This window comes from Dromiciops gliroides, chromosome 1 (genome assembly GCF_019393635.1).
Source record: "Dromiciops gliroides isolate mDroGli1 chromosome 1, mDroGli1.pri, whole genome shotgun sequence".
NCBI lineage: Eukaryota > Metazoa > Chordata > Mammalia > Microbiotheria > Microbiotheriidae > Dromiciops > Dromiciops gliroides.
In genome coordinates, this window is record NC_057861.1 from 510,010,144 (window position 1) to 510,029,401 (window position 19,258).

At 36.3% G+C, this 19,258-nt stretch overlaps 1 protein-coding gene across 1 annotated transcript in view; it reads left to right on the top strand.

The window, feature by feature from the left end:
• The window catches only part of DMXL1 (Dmx like 1), a 162,586-nt gene that overhangs the window by 6,763 nt on the left and 136,565 nt on the right, over nucleotides 1–19,258 (top strand). The window contains 3 exon segments of the mRNA XM_043985159.1: nucleotides 8,122–8,247; nucleotides 16,887–16,964; nucleotides 18,919–18,997. Coding sequence (XP_043841094.1) covers nucleotides 8,122–8,247; nucleotides 16,887–16,964; nucleotides 18,919–18,997 — 283 coding nt within the window.

A 19,258-nucleotide genomic window follows, 5' to 3' on the forward strand; every position in this document is an offset into this window, starting at 1 on the left:
GCTTCATTTAGCTGGGAAATATACATATCCTCATCACCTCATTCCCAGATGGTGTCAGCTAAGAAAAAAAAAAATGATCGTATATAAACTTCAATTCCAGCATTATTAGTAGAATCACAGCTTGTGTAAATTCTTATCAATCAATAAACATTTATTAAGACATTTTAACATCAATAAACACTGAGCATTTATTAAAACATTTATTCATATGCAAGGTACTATGTTAATATTTGTGATATAAAAAAAGGCGAAAGACAGTCCCTTCCCTCAAGGATTTTACAATCTAATCCTCCTAGAGGAATTCATCCTTACCTTAAGGATATCTGGGGGAAAAAATCCAAGGAGTCAGAATGACTATAAAGTGGAGTGGTTTGCCATTTTCTTCTCCAGCTCATTTTATTTTTTAAAATTAAAAAAAAAATTGGGGGGGGGGGCAGTGAGGGTTAAGTGACTTGCCCAGGGTCACATAGCTAGTAAGTGTCAAGTGCAGCTCCTCCTGACGCCAGGGCCAGTGCTTTATCCACTGCGCCACCTAGCTGCCCCCACCTCATTTTACAGATGAGGAATTGAGGCAAAAAGGGTTGAATGACTTAGGGGTCACATAGCTAGTGTCTGAGGGCCAGATTTGAACTTATAAAGATCATCTTACTTCAGACCCAGTACTTATCCACTTCACCACCTAGGTGCCCTTAAATTTGGTGACTATTAGCCTTTTCAGCCTCATTTTATTCCCCTTCATGAACTCCAGATAAATTGGACTAGTAGCTGTCCCCTGAATCAGATACTCTACCTCTCATCTCTGCATTCTCATAACTGTCCCCCAACCTGAATCATACTCCTTCATCTCCCCCTAAAAAAAACCTTGTCTTGTCTTTTTATTCTCAGCACATTTGCACAGTGCTCTGTATATTCTAGATCAAATGAGATAAGATATACAGTTCTTTGTAAACCTCAAAGCTAGTCATATAAATGCTAGCTCATAATAGGCTCATAATAAATACTTAATTCAATTAATGAATTTCGTACACTACCCAACTATAGATAAATTTGGATATTTTTATAGTTGTTACTAGGGAATATTTCTAACTAACTGAAGTAGGTTTGGAACATTTCATTTTGTTTGTTATTTTTCTGGATAAAGTTCTTGAAACATAATTTTTAAAATATCCCAAAGTGATTGGTCAGTAAATAAAAATTTAGCCATATGAGTTATTGATGTAAACCCTGGAACCTAGTTACTAGGATTTGAATTCTTACTAATTTTAGTGTTTTTCTGATGTTTTGAGGGCTTCCTTCTAATAATTTTCCCCAAGAAACCTTACCTGCAGCATAAAGTATTTGCTTTGATTTCATTCCATGCTAATACCTCATTTAACTTGAAATAACAATGTAATCTCCATGAAAGTTTCCCAAAATGTACCAGTTTCTAAGTAATTCTTGTAATGTGTTTACTACCAGAAATACATAGGTAGCTATGATTAGCTCTAAATATGCTCTCTTGTTTTTAATAGTCTCATATTTATTCAGCACTTGTAAGTTTACGAAAAACTCTTTCCTTGTGACAACCTTGTAAAAGAGATACAGCAGCTATTATCCTCATCATTTTACAGATAAGAGAAACTGAGGTTGAGAGAGATTAAGTGATTTGCTCACAATCACTTAATAAATGGAAGAAATGGGACAAGTAACCTGGGTCAACCATTATTCACCTTTAAGATTCTCATTCTTATGAAGGAACACTGACAAAGCTGATTAATACTATATTTGATTGAAATGTTCATTTCCAACATTTCTGCTCATGGCTAGTTGCATAATGTGTGCTAGAAAATATTTGTTAATTAATGTAAAATGTCCTTAGTAGAATCTGGGATTTGAAGTCAGAGGAACTGGATTCAAATCCCAGCTCTGATGTCAACTACCTGTGAGACTTTAGGCAAGTCATTTAACTTCTCTGGACCTCACTTTCCTTATCTGTAACTTCTGGGGAAAAAATTATTCCCATGTATATGTTAGATAATTAGTTAATTTAGTTTTAAACAACTTCTAGTGTTGTAGCTCTTTTGATCATAGAGCATATAAAAGCTCTTACACCATTTGGAGCTTTGAAATGTTTTATTTCTTAGATGGAGCTAAATAAAATATAGAAGTTTGTTGCTAATTCTGACATAGCAGTGAAGAAAAAAAGCATTAGTCCTAGAATCAGAGGACCTGGATTCAAATTCAGCCTCTGACATGTGCTACCTGTGTGACTGTGGACAAGTCATTTGATTTTCCTGGGTTTCAGTTTCCTGAACTGTAAAAAATACAGCTCTAGATCTTTGATCCTGTGAAGTGCTTAATATTTTTGAGCACTGTACAATAAGACAGGGGAAATATGCAAAATATTGTCATGGATTATTTTAGAAATATGTAACCTATAAATAATTTTTAAATTTTTAGTATATTACATATCTATATTTACATAAAATTTAAAAATTTAATGAATCAATCAAGTAATAGTGTGTTCATGAAGGTTATTCATTTTTTAGATTAAATAGAGAAAATTTCAGGTAGAAGGTTGACTTCAACTCAGGTTAGTACTGTAAGTCTGGGGCTCCCTGGTTGAGGGAGGAGGTCCTGTGGAGAAGGTTTTTATTGTTTATCAGCTTAGATATAATGTAAGTCTTTGCATTTTCTAATGAGTAAAATAAAGTTTATCGAATAGGTAATGTATTAACCTGAATTCATGGGACATGAGATCAGCATTGAGTGTTAAGTATCTTTTGTTCCAACAGCAGAGCCTGACAGTGTTTTAATTAGTTTATTTTAAAGTGAACAAAGGTTTAGTTATTAAATATGCATCATTATTACAATAAATATTTGTGATTATGTACAAAAAGGATTGTCCCAAATATTCAATAGATTTGTAGATTCATACACCTAATAATGGTGTGCTTTGTCTGTCTTTTTTGTTTGAATTACCTATCCATCTGTTCATTTTAAGGGTTGGTTTTATTCGTGGTCATGGACTCCTTTGACAATCTGAAGCCTATAGATGCCTTCTCAGAATAATGTTTTTAAAGATATGAAATACTTAGGATTACAGGGAAGCCAATTATATTGAAATTCATTTATAAAATAGTAGAACAAACAAGTTTTATAGATATATAGCTGTAATGAAACCTTAAAGACCATCCAACTCTATCATTTTATTAGCAGAGGCCAGGGAAGAAAAATGACTTTACCTCAACATCACACAGGTCACAAAGGTCAGAGGTTAGACTTTGAAACCCAGGTCTTCTGAACTCATCTTTCTACTCCAGCACACAGCTTGATAAAATATGACCTTTTGGGGGCAGCTAGATGGCGCAGTGGTTAAAGCACCGGCCCTGAATTCAGGAGTACCTGAGTTCAAATCCGGCCTCAGACACTCGACACTTACTAGCTGTGTGACCCTGGGCAAGTCACTTAACCCCTATTGCCTGCAAAAAAAAAAAAAAAATATGACCTTTTTGCTTAGTTCTCTTCAATGTATAATGACCCACCTCTATTAAAAGAGAATAAAAATTGGAAGAGGCCACAAGTTCTCAGCTGCTGCTTGGCCTCTCTCTTGGCTGGTGCTTGGCCCTTTGTCTAAAGACAGCATACATAGGTCTAGGGGCAGTTAGGTGGTGCAGTGGATAAAGCACCGGCCCTGGATTCAGGAGGACCTGAGTTCAATTTGGTCTCAGACACTTGACACTTACTAGCTGTGTGACCTTAGGCAAGTCACTTAACCCTCATTCCCCGCCCCCCAGACAAAAAAATTTAACAAACAAAAAGAAACAAAAAAAACAAAGACACCATAGATCTGATGGCCTGCAACCATGAGAGGTTACCTGCAATCATGAGAAGTTACCAAAACATGCAGTCAATCCTTTACTGATATATTAATAAAATAATAATATGCTTACTGCCAAAACTGATGCAGTGGCAATTAATATTTTAAAATATTAAAAAAACACAATTATAGCTAAAATTATCAAAAACAGATTTAAAGCTCTTCGCAGTCAGGTCCTTCCTACCATTCCATTCTTATAATACTCTATCTTGTGATTCTGGCCTTCCTGTTGTTCCTGGAACAAGACATCCCATCTCCTAACTGTGCATATTCACTGACTATCTCCCATCTCTAGAAGGCTCTCCCTTCTGGCCTTCTTTGTTTCTTTCAAGACCTAGCAAAAATTCTGTCTCCTGCAAGAAACCTTTCCCTGTCTTAATGTTAATTCTTTGCTTTTGAGATGATCTCCTAGTTATTCTTTATATATCTTGTTTATACATTGTCTCTCCCATTATATTGTACATTCCTTGAAGGCTATTTTTGCCTTTATTTTATCATTGTGCATGTAGTAGATGCTGAATAAATGCTTGCTGATTTGACTTTACACCCCTCTATTCACCCTCCCTTCTAGCTACATTGATCTATTTGCTGTTCCCAGCACATAACCCTCCATCTTCTGTCTCTGTGCCTTTCTTCCATGCCTGGAATGCTCTTCTTTATCTCTTCTCAGTTTTCATGGCTTCCTTGAAGGCTCAGTTAAATTATCCCATATTGTGCATGAGGCTTTTCTTGACTTTTCTAGCTCCTAGAGCTCTGTTTGTATCTTGTATGTACCTGCTATCTTTTATTGTTGTTTTCCCCCATTAAAATGAATGCTCTTTGAGAGAAGGAACCTTCTGTGCCTTTCTCTCTCTGCCTGAGTGCTTGTACTGTGCCTTAGAATACTAAACCTTTGATAAATGATTTCCAGTTATTGGTTAGATTAAACCATAAAGGAAGGTGCTAATTTGTAGGTGTAGTTTTGAGATAACCTCTACCTCAGTTTTAGACCTGCTTTATTTTTGTCCCATTGAAGAATAATTTTTAAAGTCACTTCGAGGTAACTTGAATAGTAACTACAGGAAACTTACTTATAGTAATGATTTACAGAGAAGAATTTCACCAAAATAACAAAGGTAAATGAAAAATCAAATATAATAAAATGAAGTTAAAGTTGATATGTTGTTTTTGTCATTATACTTGTATTTGATTAGTGAATATTGAAAGGAAATTTCCTTTTAAAAAGCAATCATTCAGGGCCAGCTAGATGGCGCAGTGGTTAAAGCGCTGGCCCTGGATTCAGGAGTACCTGAGTTCAAATCCAGCCTCAGACACTTGAAACTTACTAGCTGTGTGACCCTGGGCAAGTCACTTAACCCCCATTGCACCGCCAAAAAAACCCCAAAAAACAAACAACAAAAAGCAATCATTCACTAGAACGTGTAAAGTGTCTGAGGCAGGATTTGAACTCAGGTTCTCCTGAATCCAGGGCCAATGCCTTATCCACTGTGCCACCTAGCTGCCCCCTCACCAACCATTTATTAAGCAGTTACTGTGTTGCTTGGCACTGTTCTAGATACAAAGACAAAAGTCTCTGCCTTCAAGGAGTTTACATTCTAAGGGGGAGGGAGGATGTGCCATATACAGATATATATTTTTAAAAACACATAAAATAGATAAAAGGTTACTTTAGTGGGAAAGGCAATAGCAACTGGAATGGGGGGGTATTGTATAATAAGGTTGGGAAGGTAGTATCAAGCCAGGGTTTGAAGAACTTTAAATGCCCAAAAAAAGGGAGCTTTTACACAATCCTAGCAGTAGGGGTTCCTTGGAATCTGAGTAGTATTAGTGATAAGGTTATACATGCACTGGAAACAAGAGATAGCGTCTTTGGGAAAAACAGGAAAAAAGACATTTTGACTGGATTGTAGAGAGCAATAGAAGGAAATAATACATAATCTTGAAAGGGAGGATGGGTCCAGCATTGTAAAAAACCTTAATTCAGAAGAGGTTTTGTTTGATCTTCAATGTAATAAGGAATTGGTTGAGTACTCTGGGGAGAGGGTTGTGTGATATGGTCAGATTTGTGCTTTAGGAAAATTCACTTTCATATCTTGTGCAGAAGATGGATGAAATTAGACTTTAGAGTGCTGAAAGACATGTGGTGAAGATACCAGTTAGACAGCTATTGGAGTATTCAAGGTGAAATGTGATAAGGGCCTGGACTAGGGTGGTAGCTATATGAATGGAGAGAAGAGGAAGCTATTATGGAAATAGAAATGCTTGAATGATGCTGGATAAAGTCATAACCTGGCTAATTGGGACCGGTACAAATTTGTTATCTAATCTCAACAAGGACCTCATTAAAGGAATCAAATCCTTCCTTTTCCCTAACTGTTGTTCCAAACTTCAAGCAGAAGTCTTTGCCTTTAATGAGAAAATATGGACTATTCACCTGAGTTCTTTCTTCTATCTTTCTGTATATCTCAGAATGCCTTGACATCACCTCCTCCTTTATTCCAGTTGTTGAAAAGGTAATCCTTTTCTTCACTAAGGCCAACCCAACCCTCTCTACTTGTACACTGATCCCATATGTTTATGAAACAGGACTGCTTGGGCCAGTTCAAGTAGTTCAAGCTTTTGAGATTAGAATGAAATGTGAGGTGAAGACCATGTATAACATTTTATTTTTTAAAAATTACATGACTGGGGGCAGCTAGGTGGCGCAGTGGATAGAGCACCAGCCCTGGATTCAAGAGGACCTGAGTTCAAATCCGGCCTCAGACACTTAACACTTACTAGCTGTGTGACCCTGGGCAAGTCACTTAACCCCAACTGCCTCACTCCAAAAAAAAAAAAAATTACATGACTGAGGCAGCCAGGTGGCGCAGTGGATAGAGCACCAGCCCTGGATTCAGGAGGACCTGAGTTCAAATGTGGCCTCAGACACTTGACACTTTGACACTTACTGGCTGTGTGACCTTGGGCAAGTCACTTAACCCCAATTGTTTCACCAAAAAAAAAAATTACATGACAATAGGATGGGAAGGAAATTCTACAGAAATATAGTTCCTATGCAGAAATGTGGTTGTTCAATTATGTTAATTTATTCAGTAACAGTGTGTTCATCTAGCCTGAGTGAATACTATTTATGCTATGGGTCTTTTAAATCTTACTTTAGTAGAAACTTACAGTGATTCAAGGGTTAGTCCCCTGGGCAAATTCTCTCTCTCTCTTTTTTTTTTTTTACAGTTAGTATTTTTAAATTTTTTAATAGATTTTTCTTGCTACCTTTTGCCTTTATAACACTGAGATTTCCTATCTCTTTTGTCCCATTGACTGTGTCCCTTGTGCATAGAATGCAGTTCAACAAAACAAACCAACTCTTTTTTTTTTTTATTGTCCCATACCCATAATTTCCCCACATCTTCCAAGAAGAATTCTTTTTTTTTGAGGGGCAATGAGGGCTAAGTGACTTGCCCAGGGTCACACAGCTACTAAGTGTCAAGTGTCTGAGGTCAGATTTGAATCCAGGGCCCGTGCTTTATCCACTGCGCCACCTAGCTGCCCCCAAGAAGAATTCTTATATTTTACATTCTTATATCCTTTTTTGGGAGGCCTAAGCATGAGCATTATAACTTCACAGATTTCAGTTTCAATTTATTTGTTGTTCTTTCCATTTACATTCTATGGACATTGTGTTCACTGTTTTCCTATTTCTGCCATCTTTGCTTTTCATCAGTTCGTGTACATCTTCCCATGTTTCTCTGTATTCATAACATTCATCATTTCTTAAAGCAGTTACATTCCTTTACATTTATTTACCACTATTTGTTTTGCCATTGCCCAATTTTTTCCAGTTCTTTGATGGAAGTTCAAACAAAAAATGCTACTATAAATGTTTTGGTGTTTATGGGCCATTTCTTTTTGTTTGTTTCTTGTTTTGTCATTGACCTTCTTGGGATAGATACTTAGCAATAGGACCTCTGGGCCAAAGGGTATGGACAGCTTAGTCATTTTTTCATTTTGCTTATCATAATTCTAAATTACTTTCCAGACTGGTTGGATCAATTCACAGCTTCACCAACAATGTAATAATGGGCTTTTCTTTCCATAATCCATCCATCATTGACTATTCCCAGATTTTCTTATCTTTGTCAATTTGCTGACCATGAAGGTGAACCTAAAAGCTGTTTTAATTTTCAGTTATTTTTTGATTAGTAATTTGAAGTAATATATGACATATTAAGGTTCTTTTTGTGGTTGTGTTTTGTTTTTTAAAGGCTTATGCTTCTGGATGTGATATTGTAATACTGGGAAGTAACTTTGAAAGGTTACAAATAATCCCTGGAGCTAAACATGGAAACATTCAAGTAGGATGTGTTGATTGTTCAATGCAACAAGGCAAGGTATGTATAAAAGATAAAAAATTTGAATTTATTATTGGTATGTTTTGTAACTTCCAAAGCATGTATATCTGATTGATTTGATGCCTTGCTTTACATGCAGGTCTATTGTATATGAAAATTTCTTTGCCTGTTTGGAATTAGTTTGAATGACTTAGAAATTCAGCTTTATGCTTAGCCTATTCACCTGTTATTGTATTATGGTTAGCCTCTTTGAGTTGTACAGAGAAGCAACATTTTATGTCTGAATATCTAGTGATCAGATCTAGGATAAAAGTTATAAAAATTAATTTTAATTGAAGGAGAAATAAGAGATCAGTCTTTAGTCCTTTACTAAAAGAGCATGAGAGGCAGCTTGGTGAAGTGTATAGTGAAACCATCCTTGTAATTAGCATGGTTTGGCATCAAGTCCTGCTTCTGATGAATAACTGGCTGTGGCATCCCAGGCAAGTCACTTAGCTTCTAAGTTTTGAATCCAGGGCTGGTACTTTATCCACTGCACCACCTAGCTGGCCCCTCTGAAATCTTATAGATAGTTTTAAAGATGAATTTGACTAAGAAAGAGAGGAGAAATATTGTACTACAGTTTGAGGGGATGGTATAGTCTGGTGAATGGGGGTTTGTTGTTGTTGTTGTTGTTGTTGTTTTGTTTTTTTGCAAGGCAATTGGGTTAAGTGACTTGCCCAGGGTCACACAACTAGTAAGTGTCAAGTGTCTGAGGCCTGATTTGAATTCAGGTCTTCCTGATTCCAGGATCAGTACTCTATCTACTGTGTCACCTAGCTTCCCTTCAGTGAGTGCTTTTAAGGATAGGGGAGATTTGGGAAAGTTTGAATGCAGTTGATAGAGATTAAGGGGGCCATGATTGAAGATACAACCTTATGAAGAAGATGGGATGAGTTGGGATCAAGTGTTTACATGAAGGGATTGATTGACCTTTGCAAGGAGAAGGATCACCTCTCTGACAGAATAAAGAAAATGGAGAGTGGGAGGTGATATCAGGGGATTTTGAGGTGAACCAGAAGCTCATGTTGAATGCCTTTTTTTTTTTTCCCTTCAAAGTAAGAGGTAAGAGCCCCAGCTCTGAGTTAAGAAAGGGAGGAAGTATAAAGAAAGGGCTTTAGTAGGGAAGAAGTTTGGAATCACTTCTGTGGGAAATGATAAAGAGCATCAGTTAGGAAGAAGTAAAAAGACTACCTTAAAATAGTGAAGGTCCAGTTGTATTTGGATAACATGAATTTTTAATAAACCCAGTATCTAATCAGCTTGGTTGTGGGATCTCCAGCTTCCATTCAACAGCTTACAAGTAGCAGTAGAGAAGGTACAAGAAATTCATTGGGAGAAATACAGGGCCGAGGTTTGGGAAGAGAAAAGCAACAGTAGAACAAGAGGGAGGGGATTCAAGAACAGAGGACAGTATAGAGTTCATACGGCTAACTCTTGGTTGAAGTTGGAGAGGGAGGTAAGTGAAGTAGGAGCATGCATGAGTGGAAGATGGGTAATGGCAAGATCTAGTGTGTGACCTATACCTTTATGTGGATAAGGAGGAATGAAGGAGATTGAGGAAATAGAAAGTTAGGGAACTTCTACATGCATATTAAAATCCCCTAGTATAAGTCAGGAAAGAGTTTGAGAAGAGATCAAGATGGCAAAGCAAGTGATGAACTTGAGAATGGAAGTAGAATGACTTTGATCAATCTCATAATTTTGATTGGGTGGAAAATTTTAATTTGTGGACTTCAAGAGAGGGAAGGTTATCTAGTGGAAGAAACAAAGGGAGAATCTGAAGTGAGGGTAGAGAGCAAGAGTATTCTGACTCCCCCTCCTGGACTAGTGTGACTTGTAGTAGAAGAGAAGGTACAACCAGTATTCTAAAGCAGGGCTTCTTAAAGTTTTTCTACTTGCCAGAGAAATGTTTACGTGACCCCAAGTATATAGGTATATAGATATACATAATCTTTTACTGTTGCCAAATTTTTCACTACCCCCACATTTAGTTAGTTGACCCCATATGGGTTACAACCCAGTTTAAGAAGCTTTGTTCTAGGGGGCAGCTAGGTAGCTCAGTGGATAAAGCACTGGCCTTGGATTCAGGAGGACCTGAGTTCAAATTCAGCCTCAAACACTTAACACTAGCTGTGTGACCTTGGGCAAGTCACTTAACCCTCATTGCCCCACAAAAATTTAAAAAAAAGAGAAGAAGAAGCTTTGTTCTACATTGTGTACCATGATAGCAATATTATTCGGTGAAGAACTATGAGTGATTTAACAGTGATCCAAGATAATCCCAGAGGACTAATGATGAAGCATACTATCTACCTCCAGAGAAAGAACTGAAATTGATTGAACACAGACTAAAAATTTAATGCTTATGTCAGTCCAGAATAAAGTTAAAATAGCCACCTGGATACCTGTTTACTGGTACAAATTCTGTGAATTTGAATTGAGGAATGTAACACAAGCATTTATTATGCTCCCACTGTGCTGAGGATACAAAGAAATGGAAAACACTGGCCCTGCCCTTAGGAGTTCAGAGTTTAAGGGGAGGGAGGGGAGAAAACATGCAAAACAACTATGTACAAATGAGATAAATTGGGGATAATCTCTTATGTTGTCCCTAGAATTAAGGAGGATTAAGCACAAAACTACTTCTTAATTCGAGTTAGGTTAATTACTTCTGCCACTACAAAGAATATTCAGAATTTTCTCTAGAACTCCCCCACCCCGCATTACAATAATGTCTAACCTAAAATAATTCAGTCTAACAATTCAGCAAGCCATCTGTGCCTTCAGGAACCTTACAATGTAGTGGATCATTCCACAAACCTCTACATAAAGTGATTTTTACCTAATTCAAATTTGCCATGGATGTGGGGGAGGGACGGAGAGAGGGAAGCAAGGTGCTGGCCATGTACCCAGTGGCGGGAAGGCTGGGGCCTTCACACCATTCAAGGACTAGTGGGGCTGTGGACAGAGAAACATGAGCAAGACCTACCACATGGGGGCCTGGCTTGACCTAGAGGAAGAATGGGGGATGAGGGGAGGAGCAGACATGGGGGGAGACAGACACAGACAGACAGTAAAGCAAGAACTGTCTCTACTGAGTTCTGAGGTAATTTGCTGCTGGCCTAGTTATAAACTACCTACAGTAGAGGAACCAATATCTTCTAGTCATTTAATTTAAAATGTTGAAGCTTCCATTTCTAAAAAGCACCTCCCTGTTTGTGGTCAGGGATGAAGAAGAGTCTTGGTTTTTAATTAAATTTGATTACGTAGATCCCATTGAAATATTGTTTCTTTTACATATACTTTTTATAATGTACCTATTTATAAGGAGTTGATGCTTGAGAATTATTTTTAAGTAAAATTCAGGGTTCCCCTGTATGAAGTCCCTCTTTTGGTCAGTTATACCACCATTCTCTTAGTCACCTTGGTTCATAACCTCAGCTGTCTTTTATTACCTTCTTTTTCCATATTTTCGCTGTCCTGTGGAAATAATTCTGAGTTTGGTATCAAAGGACTGGGGTTCATATGCCAGTATTTTCGCTACCCCTTGTCTCTAGGTTGGTCATTTGATGCCTCTGAGCCTCAACTTCCTCTTTTTTTAGAGTAAAGGGGGTTGTAATAGATGAGTTCCCTTTTCAGCTTTAACTCTTCGTTTACAGTTTGTCTGAATTTTCCTTGTTAGGTTTTCCAGAGGGGGAACATGAAGAGGCAGAAAAAGCACTGGACATAGACTTACTTGGAGCAAGATACAGTCTCTCTGAGGCTCAGTTTCCACATATGTAAATGATAATGCTACAAAGGGAAGAAAGTGCTCTGAAAACTGAAAAGCCCTATATGAATGTTTGCTATTATACTACATTCTCAGTTACCCAGATTTACACTCTAGTCATCTTTTTCTACTCTTATATGGGCAGCTAGGTGGCACAGTGGGTAGATCGCTGGCCCTGGAGTCGAGGACATGGATTCAAATGTGACCTTGATGTGGGATGGAATTAGGGTCAAATTGATTGTGAGGCACTCAAAAGAATTACAAGACTCAGTGACTCAGTTTCCCAAGTTTTATTGCAATACTGCGGGTGACCACAGGGAGAGAACCAGAATAGTGGAAAGGTATCTCTCAAATAAGGAAAGATAGAAAGTTATATTTATAATATGGATAAATTGATTATCAGTCTCATTATAATAACCTTCACCTTAGGGAGGTACAGAGGAGGGCCTGTCCTTCTCATTATAATAATCTCCACTTTAGGGAGGTATAGGGAAGGGCTTATCTTAATTTGGAGTTCCTGGGGTCCTAAGCCAACCCAGGAGGTGAGTACCTTTTTCCATGGAGGTGTGTTTTTGGGGTTTACACATCATAAGGTGAATCTGGGGACAAATTTGGCCTTTTTTGTGCATGTCTCTTTCTGATTCCCATGGCTAGTTTCAAAATATCTTCATTTTTCACTAGAATTTCTGTACCCTGTTAGTATATCCTTGTTATAGTCTAAGGTCTTCATGGCCTGCCTCCTTATGTTCCTGTTATGGGTACTGATTTATGTGGGTAAGAGAACTTAGCATCCTGACTTGTAAGTTAGCCATTAACTAGGTCTGGATCCCTCTTAGAGCTCATTTCTGAATCAAAGCTTGGGTCTTAGGTTTTTCTGTTAACTCCTTTTTTTGCCTCCTACATCAACCTCAGACACTTACTAGCTGTGTGACCCTGGGCAAGTCACTTAACCCCAATTGCCTTAAAGCATCCAGGGCCATCTCCAGTGATCCTGATGTATATCTTGCCACTGGACCCAGATGGCTCTGGAGGAGTGAGATTGGTGACCTTGCACAGACCTCTCTCACTTGAATCCGGTTCAGTACAAGCCATGACATCACCCTGATGTCATAGTACTCTTGGAGAATGAAGGACAAACAACAACAACTCTCTTACATAGTACTGTAGAAAAACTAGTGGTTTGGGAGTTAGAAATCCTTGGTTCAAACCCTGCCTCTGAAATTCATTTTCTTTGTGACCTTAGGTAAATCTTTTTGAATCTGGAGTTATTGCTTCATCTAAAAAATGAGGGAGTTGCATTAGATAGTCTCCAAGGTCTCTTTTACTTTTAAATGTGTGATCCTGCGACCCTCGCATATTTATTTTTCAGTCTTTTTTCACTAGTGTCTGACTCTTCATGACTTCATTTGGGGTTTTCTTGGCAGAGATATGGGAGTAGTTGACATTTTCTTCTCCAGCTCATTTTATAGATGAGGAACTGAGGCAAGCAAAGTTAAGTGACCTGCCTAGGGTCACTGAACTAATAACTGTCTGAGTCCAGATTTCAACTCATGAAGATGAGTCTTCCTGACTCCAGGTCCAGCACTCTATCCATGGCACCACCTAGCTACTCCATGGTCCTAACATATTTAGTCAGACACTATATTTAGGATAATCAAGCCTTGGGAAAATTGACTCAGACATCCCATATTCATCTAGAACTAGTTTAGGTCAGAAAGTTAATTTACAAAGAGGGATATATCATTAGTAGGAAGGTCAATTGGGAAACCATATGAAGGCCAAAATGTAATGAATCAGCACAAGGAAGGTACTTTAAGGGAGGAATGTCTTTGTTAAGGGCCCCTTCTGTTAGTGCTGGATAGATATTCCCTAAATGTAAATCCCTTTTAAAATGGCTTCCTTTATTTTGCTTACACCAACATTCACATCAAAAAATCTTATATTGAACCCTGAAGTTAAGAGTCTAAGTACTACATCCTTCCTTCAATACTGGTTTTGGCCTATGCAGGAATTTGTAGTACCACACCTACTATGGCTTTCCTATCAGGTTCTTTTTCTAATTCATACTGTCCTTTTTCCTACTGGAAAACCAGAATACTAGAATGATCTGAGATTTTGTCAGTTTAAGGTGGAGGAACTCATCTGTTGAGGGAAATACTTCATTTACTTATTACTTGGTAGATAAGTGCTCTGAGATATACATATAGATATAGAAATATAGAGAGATTTATCGACTTGCCAAGGGTCACACTTCTGGATTGCTCTTATCATTAGGAAGCTTTAACTAATATTAACCTTGTTATCTTATTTGCAAATTCTGCCAGTTTGAACCTATACTTAAAATTCAATGAATTTTTTCAGTTGGGCAATCATTCTATTGAAGCAGATTATCGCATCCTTATTTGTTGGTGAACTGTTTGCTGCTGTCCCTGCGAAAATCTGATCATTTCGCTTAAACTGCTGGTTTTCTTTGATTGTCAGGATGCAACAGACATAATATATTGCCCAGTCTATACAGCTGAAGCTTTTTCAGTTTGGGAGGGGGAGAGATTGCTACACTGTAGCTATTTTAGGTGTGAAATTAACTAGTAAAGGATCTTTGTGGAAGAATAAAAAATAAATCATAAGGTAGATATGATTCAGTCATGAATGAAATATAAGTCATAAGGTAAATTATTACTTGGTTGTGTTGATAAAAATGGAATGAATTGTTCACTTAGTAATGTTACATTGATTCAGAAGAAAACTTGCCATTTAAGCAAATATTCCGCAATATATATTGAGGAAATATAGATTTCATATATTAAACCATGTTCTTCATTTTACTTATTTTTCAATAGAGTTTTGCAACTTTGACCAAATTCTTTTGGCAGTTTTAGGGCACACTGACTTGCATAACATGAATTATGTGCATTAATGTCTATCTTGATGAATTTTTTTTACTTTAAATAAAATCCAACTCAGATGATACTTAAATGTACATGTTTATTTATAAAGAACAAGTAGGAGTTGAAGGAAGAATGTAAAATTCCATTTTCAGAGAATTTACTTATCAGAAGTAAGTGAAAGTAGAAAGAGACATATTAAGTAACCATTGCTACAAATGAAGGATAAACACATTTTGTGTAACTTTAAAGTTTCTTCTGTTTCTTTTATAGATTTAAAATTTCAGGAGGGTTTGAGAGGTTAAAGGATTGGATAGACACAGAACAGTTTAGTGTGAGTAATTTTGTTGGGATTTTGAGGCTCTCAGAATAGGATAGTCAGTTTGGACACTAGAGGTTTGATTAATTTAGGGAGTTTTAAATTTGGGATTAAGCAGTTTACCAAGGCAATTTCTTTTTTTTTTTTTTTTGTCGGGGCAATGGGGGTTAAGTGACTTGCCCAGGGTCACACAGCTAGTAAGTGTCAAGTGTCTGAGGCCGGATTTGAACTCAGGTACTCCTGAATCCAGGGCCGGTGCTTTATCCACCGCCACCTAGCCGCCCCAAGGCAGTTTCTTTTTGTATATGTGGCAATGAAGGCAACAGAACTACCTAACTAGCTGTGTGAACTTTAGATGGTCCCTTCATTTCACTGACCTTTGTTTTTCTTCTGTAAAATGAAGAGGATAAAACTCTAAAGTTTGTAGTAGATGAACCCTGGAGACTTCCACTAACTGTTTGACCTTGTTCAGAGTACTTGACCTCTCAAAGACCTCAGTTCTTTGTTTTTGTTTTTTAAATATGAGAAAAATGAGAGAATTGTAGTACATGATCTCGAAGTTCCTTTAGAGATTTCATTTTTGTGGCATACTAAAGGAAGATATCTCTGGAAATGGATTGCTTCATTTTAAAAGAAGGGAATAATTGAGGGGTGGTTGGGGGGAAAAATGCCATCATAGGTATGAGCTTTGATTTATGCATTTGACCTGGCTCAAAATACATTTATTTAGAAGAGTAATAAATTAATAGAGTTATGAACTATACTCTAAATACCATATTTCAATCACTAATGATATTAGTATCTGATTTGGGATTTAGAACTAGAAGAAAGGTTAGAGATTATTTACTTCTGTTAACTTCATTTTACAAATGTAGAAACTTAAAGCTCAGAGAGGTTCAGGGATTTGTCCAAGGTTCCACAGACAGTAAGCAACAGAGCCAGAAACTGAATTCTGGTTGTCTGACTCCTTATCTAATGGTCTTTCCACAATTCTGCATAATGTAGAATCAAGAAGGGATGTTTGGATGGTACAAATATTGTGGGCTGGAAGCAATCTTAATGATGAAACTGTTGTTTTTAATTCTTTTTAATACCAAGTAGTTTTAATTTTGGAAATGTAATTTTAAATTCTTCTTTAAAATGTAATATTTTATTTTTTCTGCAGTTACATGTACAGTTTTAATATTTTTTTTCAAATTTTGAGTTCCAAATCTTCTCCCTCTGTCCTTCCCCCCTTTTCCATTGAGAAGGCAAGCAATTTGATATGTTATACATGTATAGTCATACAAAACATATTTCCATCTAAGTTATGTGAGAAAGAAAACAAAGACAAGAAAAAACAAACCAAGAAAAATAAAGAAAAAGTGTAATTCAATCTGCATTCAGATTCCACCAGTTCTTTCTCTGGAGATGGAGAGCATTTTTCATAAGTCTTTCAGAATTGTCTTGAATCATTGTATTGCTGAGAATAGCTATTCTTCACAGTTGATATTCATACAATATTGTTGTTAGTGTATTTGTTATGTTTAATCCTAAGAAAGCTTAAATATTTCTGCTGGAAGGTTATAGAGAAGAAAACTGTAAAATTTTAGTGATCTGCATAAAAACTGAATTAACATTTCTTTGTTTTGTTACATATTAATTTTTATTTTTCTTCTTAAAGATTGCAGCATCATATGGAAACATTATCTGTGTTTTTGAACCAGTTAACCTACTGAAACAAAAGGACACCTCTAATGTGGTAAGCAGTTTATAATTTTTTTCTTTTAGGGTTTAAGATTTCTTGTTGAAAGATTCTTTTTCTAATCCTGTATGAATCACAGTGACCACCAATATTTAGGAAAATATAAGTAAGATCTCGATTTCTGTGTTGTTAAAGGTACATTAAGTATCTGCTTAAATATTTTTATTTTACTACGACTGTAAACTAGGTGACATGAATTCTCTTGAAACTATTTTGACTCTACTGATTCTTTATTTTTTTTGCGGGGGGGGGGGCGGCAGTTGGGGTTAAGTGACTTGTCGAAGGTCACACAGCTAGTAAGTGTCAAATGTCTGAGCCCGGATTTGAACTCAGGTACTCCTGACTCCAGGGCCGGTACTCTATCTACTGCGCCACCTAGCTGTTCCTGCTTATTTTATTGATAAGCATTTAAACACTTGATAAACCAAAATTTAGCAATAAGCTGTACAGTAATTGCAAAATAACCATAATGTGGTCTTGTGTGACCATTTTCATTTCTACTTTCTTTATGACATTTTCACACTTTCTCTTCTTTTCTTTACCATAGTTTGAATGGTTTCCTATTTATAGTAGGCTTCAGGATGTGGTAAAGAAGCAGAATGTCCTGAAAAAAGTGGAAAATAAGACCTTTAACAAAAAGTACTGGGATTATTTAGCCGACTTCAGGTTGCATGTGATGATTTTATAAATAAGAAGGATGACAGAGATAAGTGATCAGTTTGGTTTTTTTTTTCCAACTCTCTTCAGGATCAAACTTGAGTCCCTCGCCCCCCCCCCAAAAAAAAAGAATTGTTGTCAGATAAAATGGTAATCATATTTACATAGGACCTTATTCTTGATCCTATATATCTCATTAGGTGATATTAACTCTGTTTTGAGGAAACTGGGATTTAAAGAAGTTTAGTGAGTTGTCCAAGATTATACACCTAATTTGTGTCAGACCTTAAACTGGAATCCAAGTTTTTTTCCTCCTAGGTCATTGATTTTTCTACTTTTTAAATGATAGAAAAATTTATAATAATTAAAAGCTAATATACAACCAAGAATTAATAATTAAAAGCTAATATACAACCAAGAATTATTTCAGTGTAAAATATTTTTATGAGATAAAATATCAATTAAATAGAAGAAGCAGTCATTATTTTGTCTTTTTCTTCTGAGTGCACATAATTGGCAAGCATGATGGTAGTAGTGAAAGATTGAAGGAAAAGCATTTACTTTATTGGAGAAATAGTTTAGAGTTTAAAAGTGGCAATAAATGTGTATTTAATAGAGAGATTAGGCTGTAACGGATGGAAACGGATTCACTTGGAAAGGTATGATCCTGGGTTGCTTTAGAAGAAAGTTTCAGAGAAAACATTTAGGTCCTCACAAAAAAGCAATATCACTTGACTTTTGTGGCCGTAGATCTTAAAACATTCTTTTATGAATGGGAAATCTTAAAACAAGCTTTTATAACTTCTCTTATTCTGGATTCTGTTTTTTATTTTATTAGTTCTAATCTAATAGTCTCTTGGTGATGGATTATAACTTAACATGAACAAATTGCTTTGATTATAAGAATCACAGATGAATTAGCCATTAAATTTAGATGTTCATTAAACAAATGAACATCAGTATAATAAAATCAGTGTCTGAATGTGAAGCAGTTTATGGGAATAATGTCCAAGGGATTATGTCCTGTTGTTCAACATTCAATTGTTTTTGTGGTGCGGATAGAAATGATAGTATGGAATTTGTAAATGGATGAGTAGTATGAAGGAAAGATGATTGAACTCCTGAGAGTAAGTCATATGTATACCAATTTACTTAGAACCAACGGAATTATTTGAACTTTCCTTCTTTGCAAATGATTCCATTTGCACTGGGAATAAGCAGTAATTTGTACATTTATTAAGAAAAGGAAAGAGGTTTCAGTAATGCTTATCTTAATCATTAATTTTGATTTTAGGAATTATATAATCAGTGGCAGAAAAGTGGCCAGTTTTTTCTGGAATCCATAGCACACAATATAACTTGGGATCCCACAGGTAAGAAAACATGATTAAATGAAACATGTTATTTTGCCTAGATATGATACTATTTTCATATTAAATTTTAGTTTGGTAAAATTTCAACTTATAGAGAAATATCCTGATTTCCTGGGTTAAAAGATCTTTGAACATATTCAGAAAAATTCAATATATATTGAATTTCCATTTAAGATTTCATACATTGATATGTACTTTTTATGAGAGATCATTTTTTAAAGTATTATTATTATTTTGCTTACTGAAGAACCAAAGGAAGGG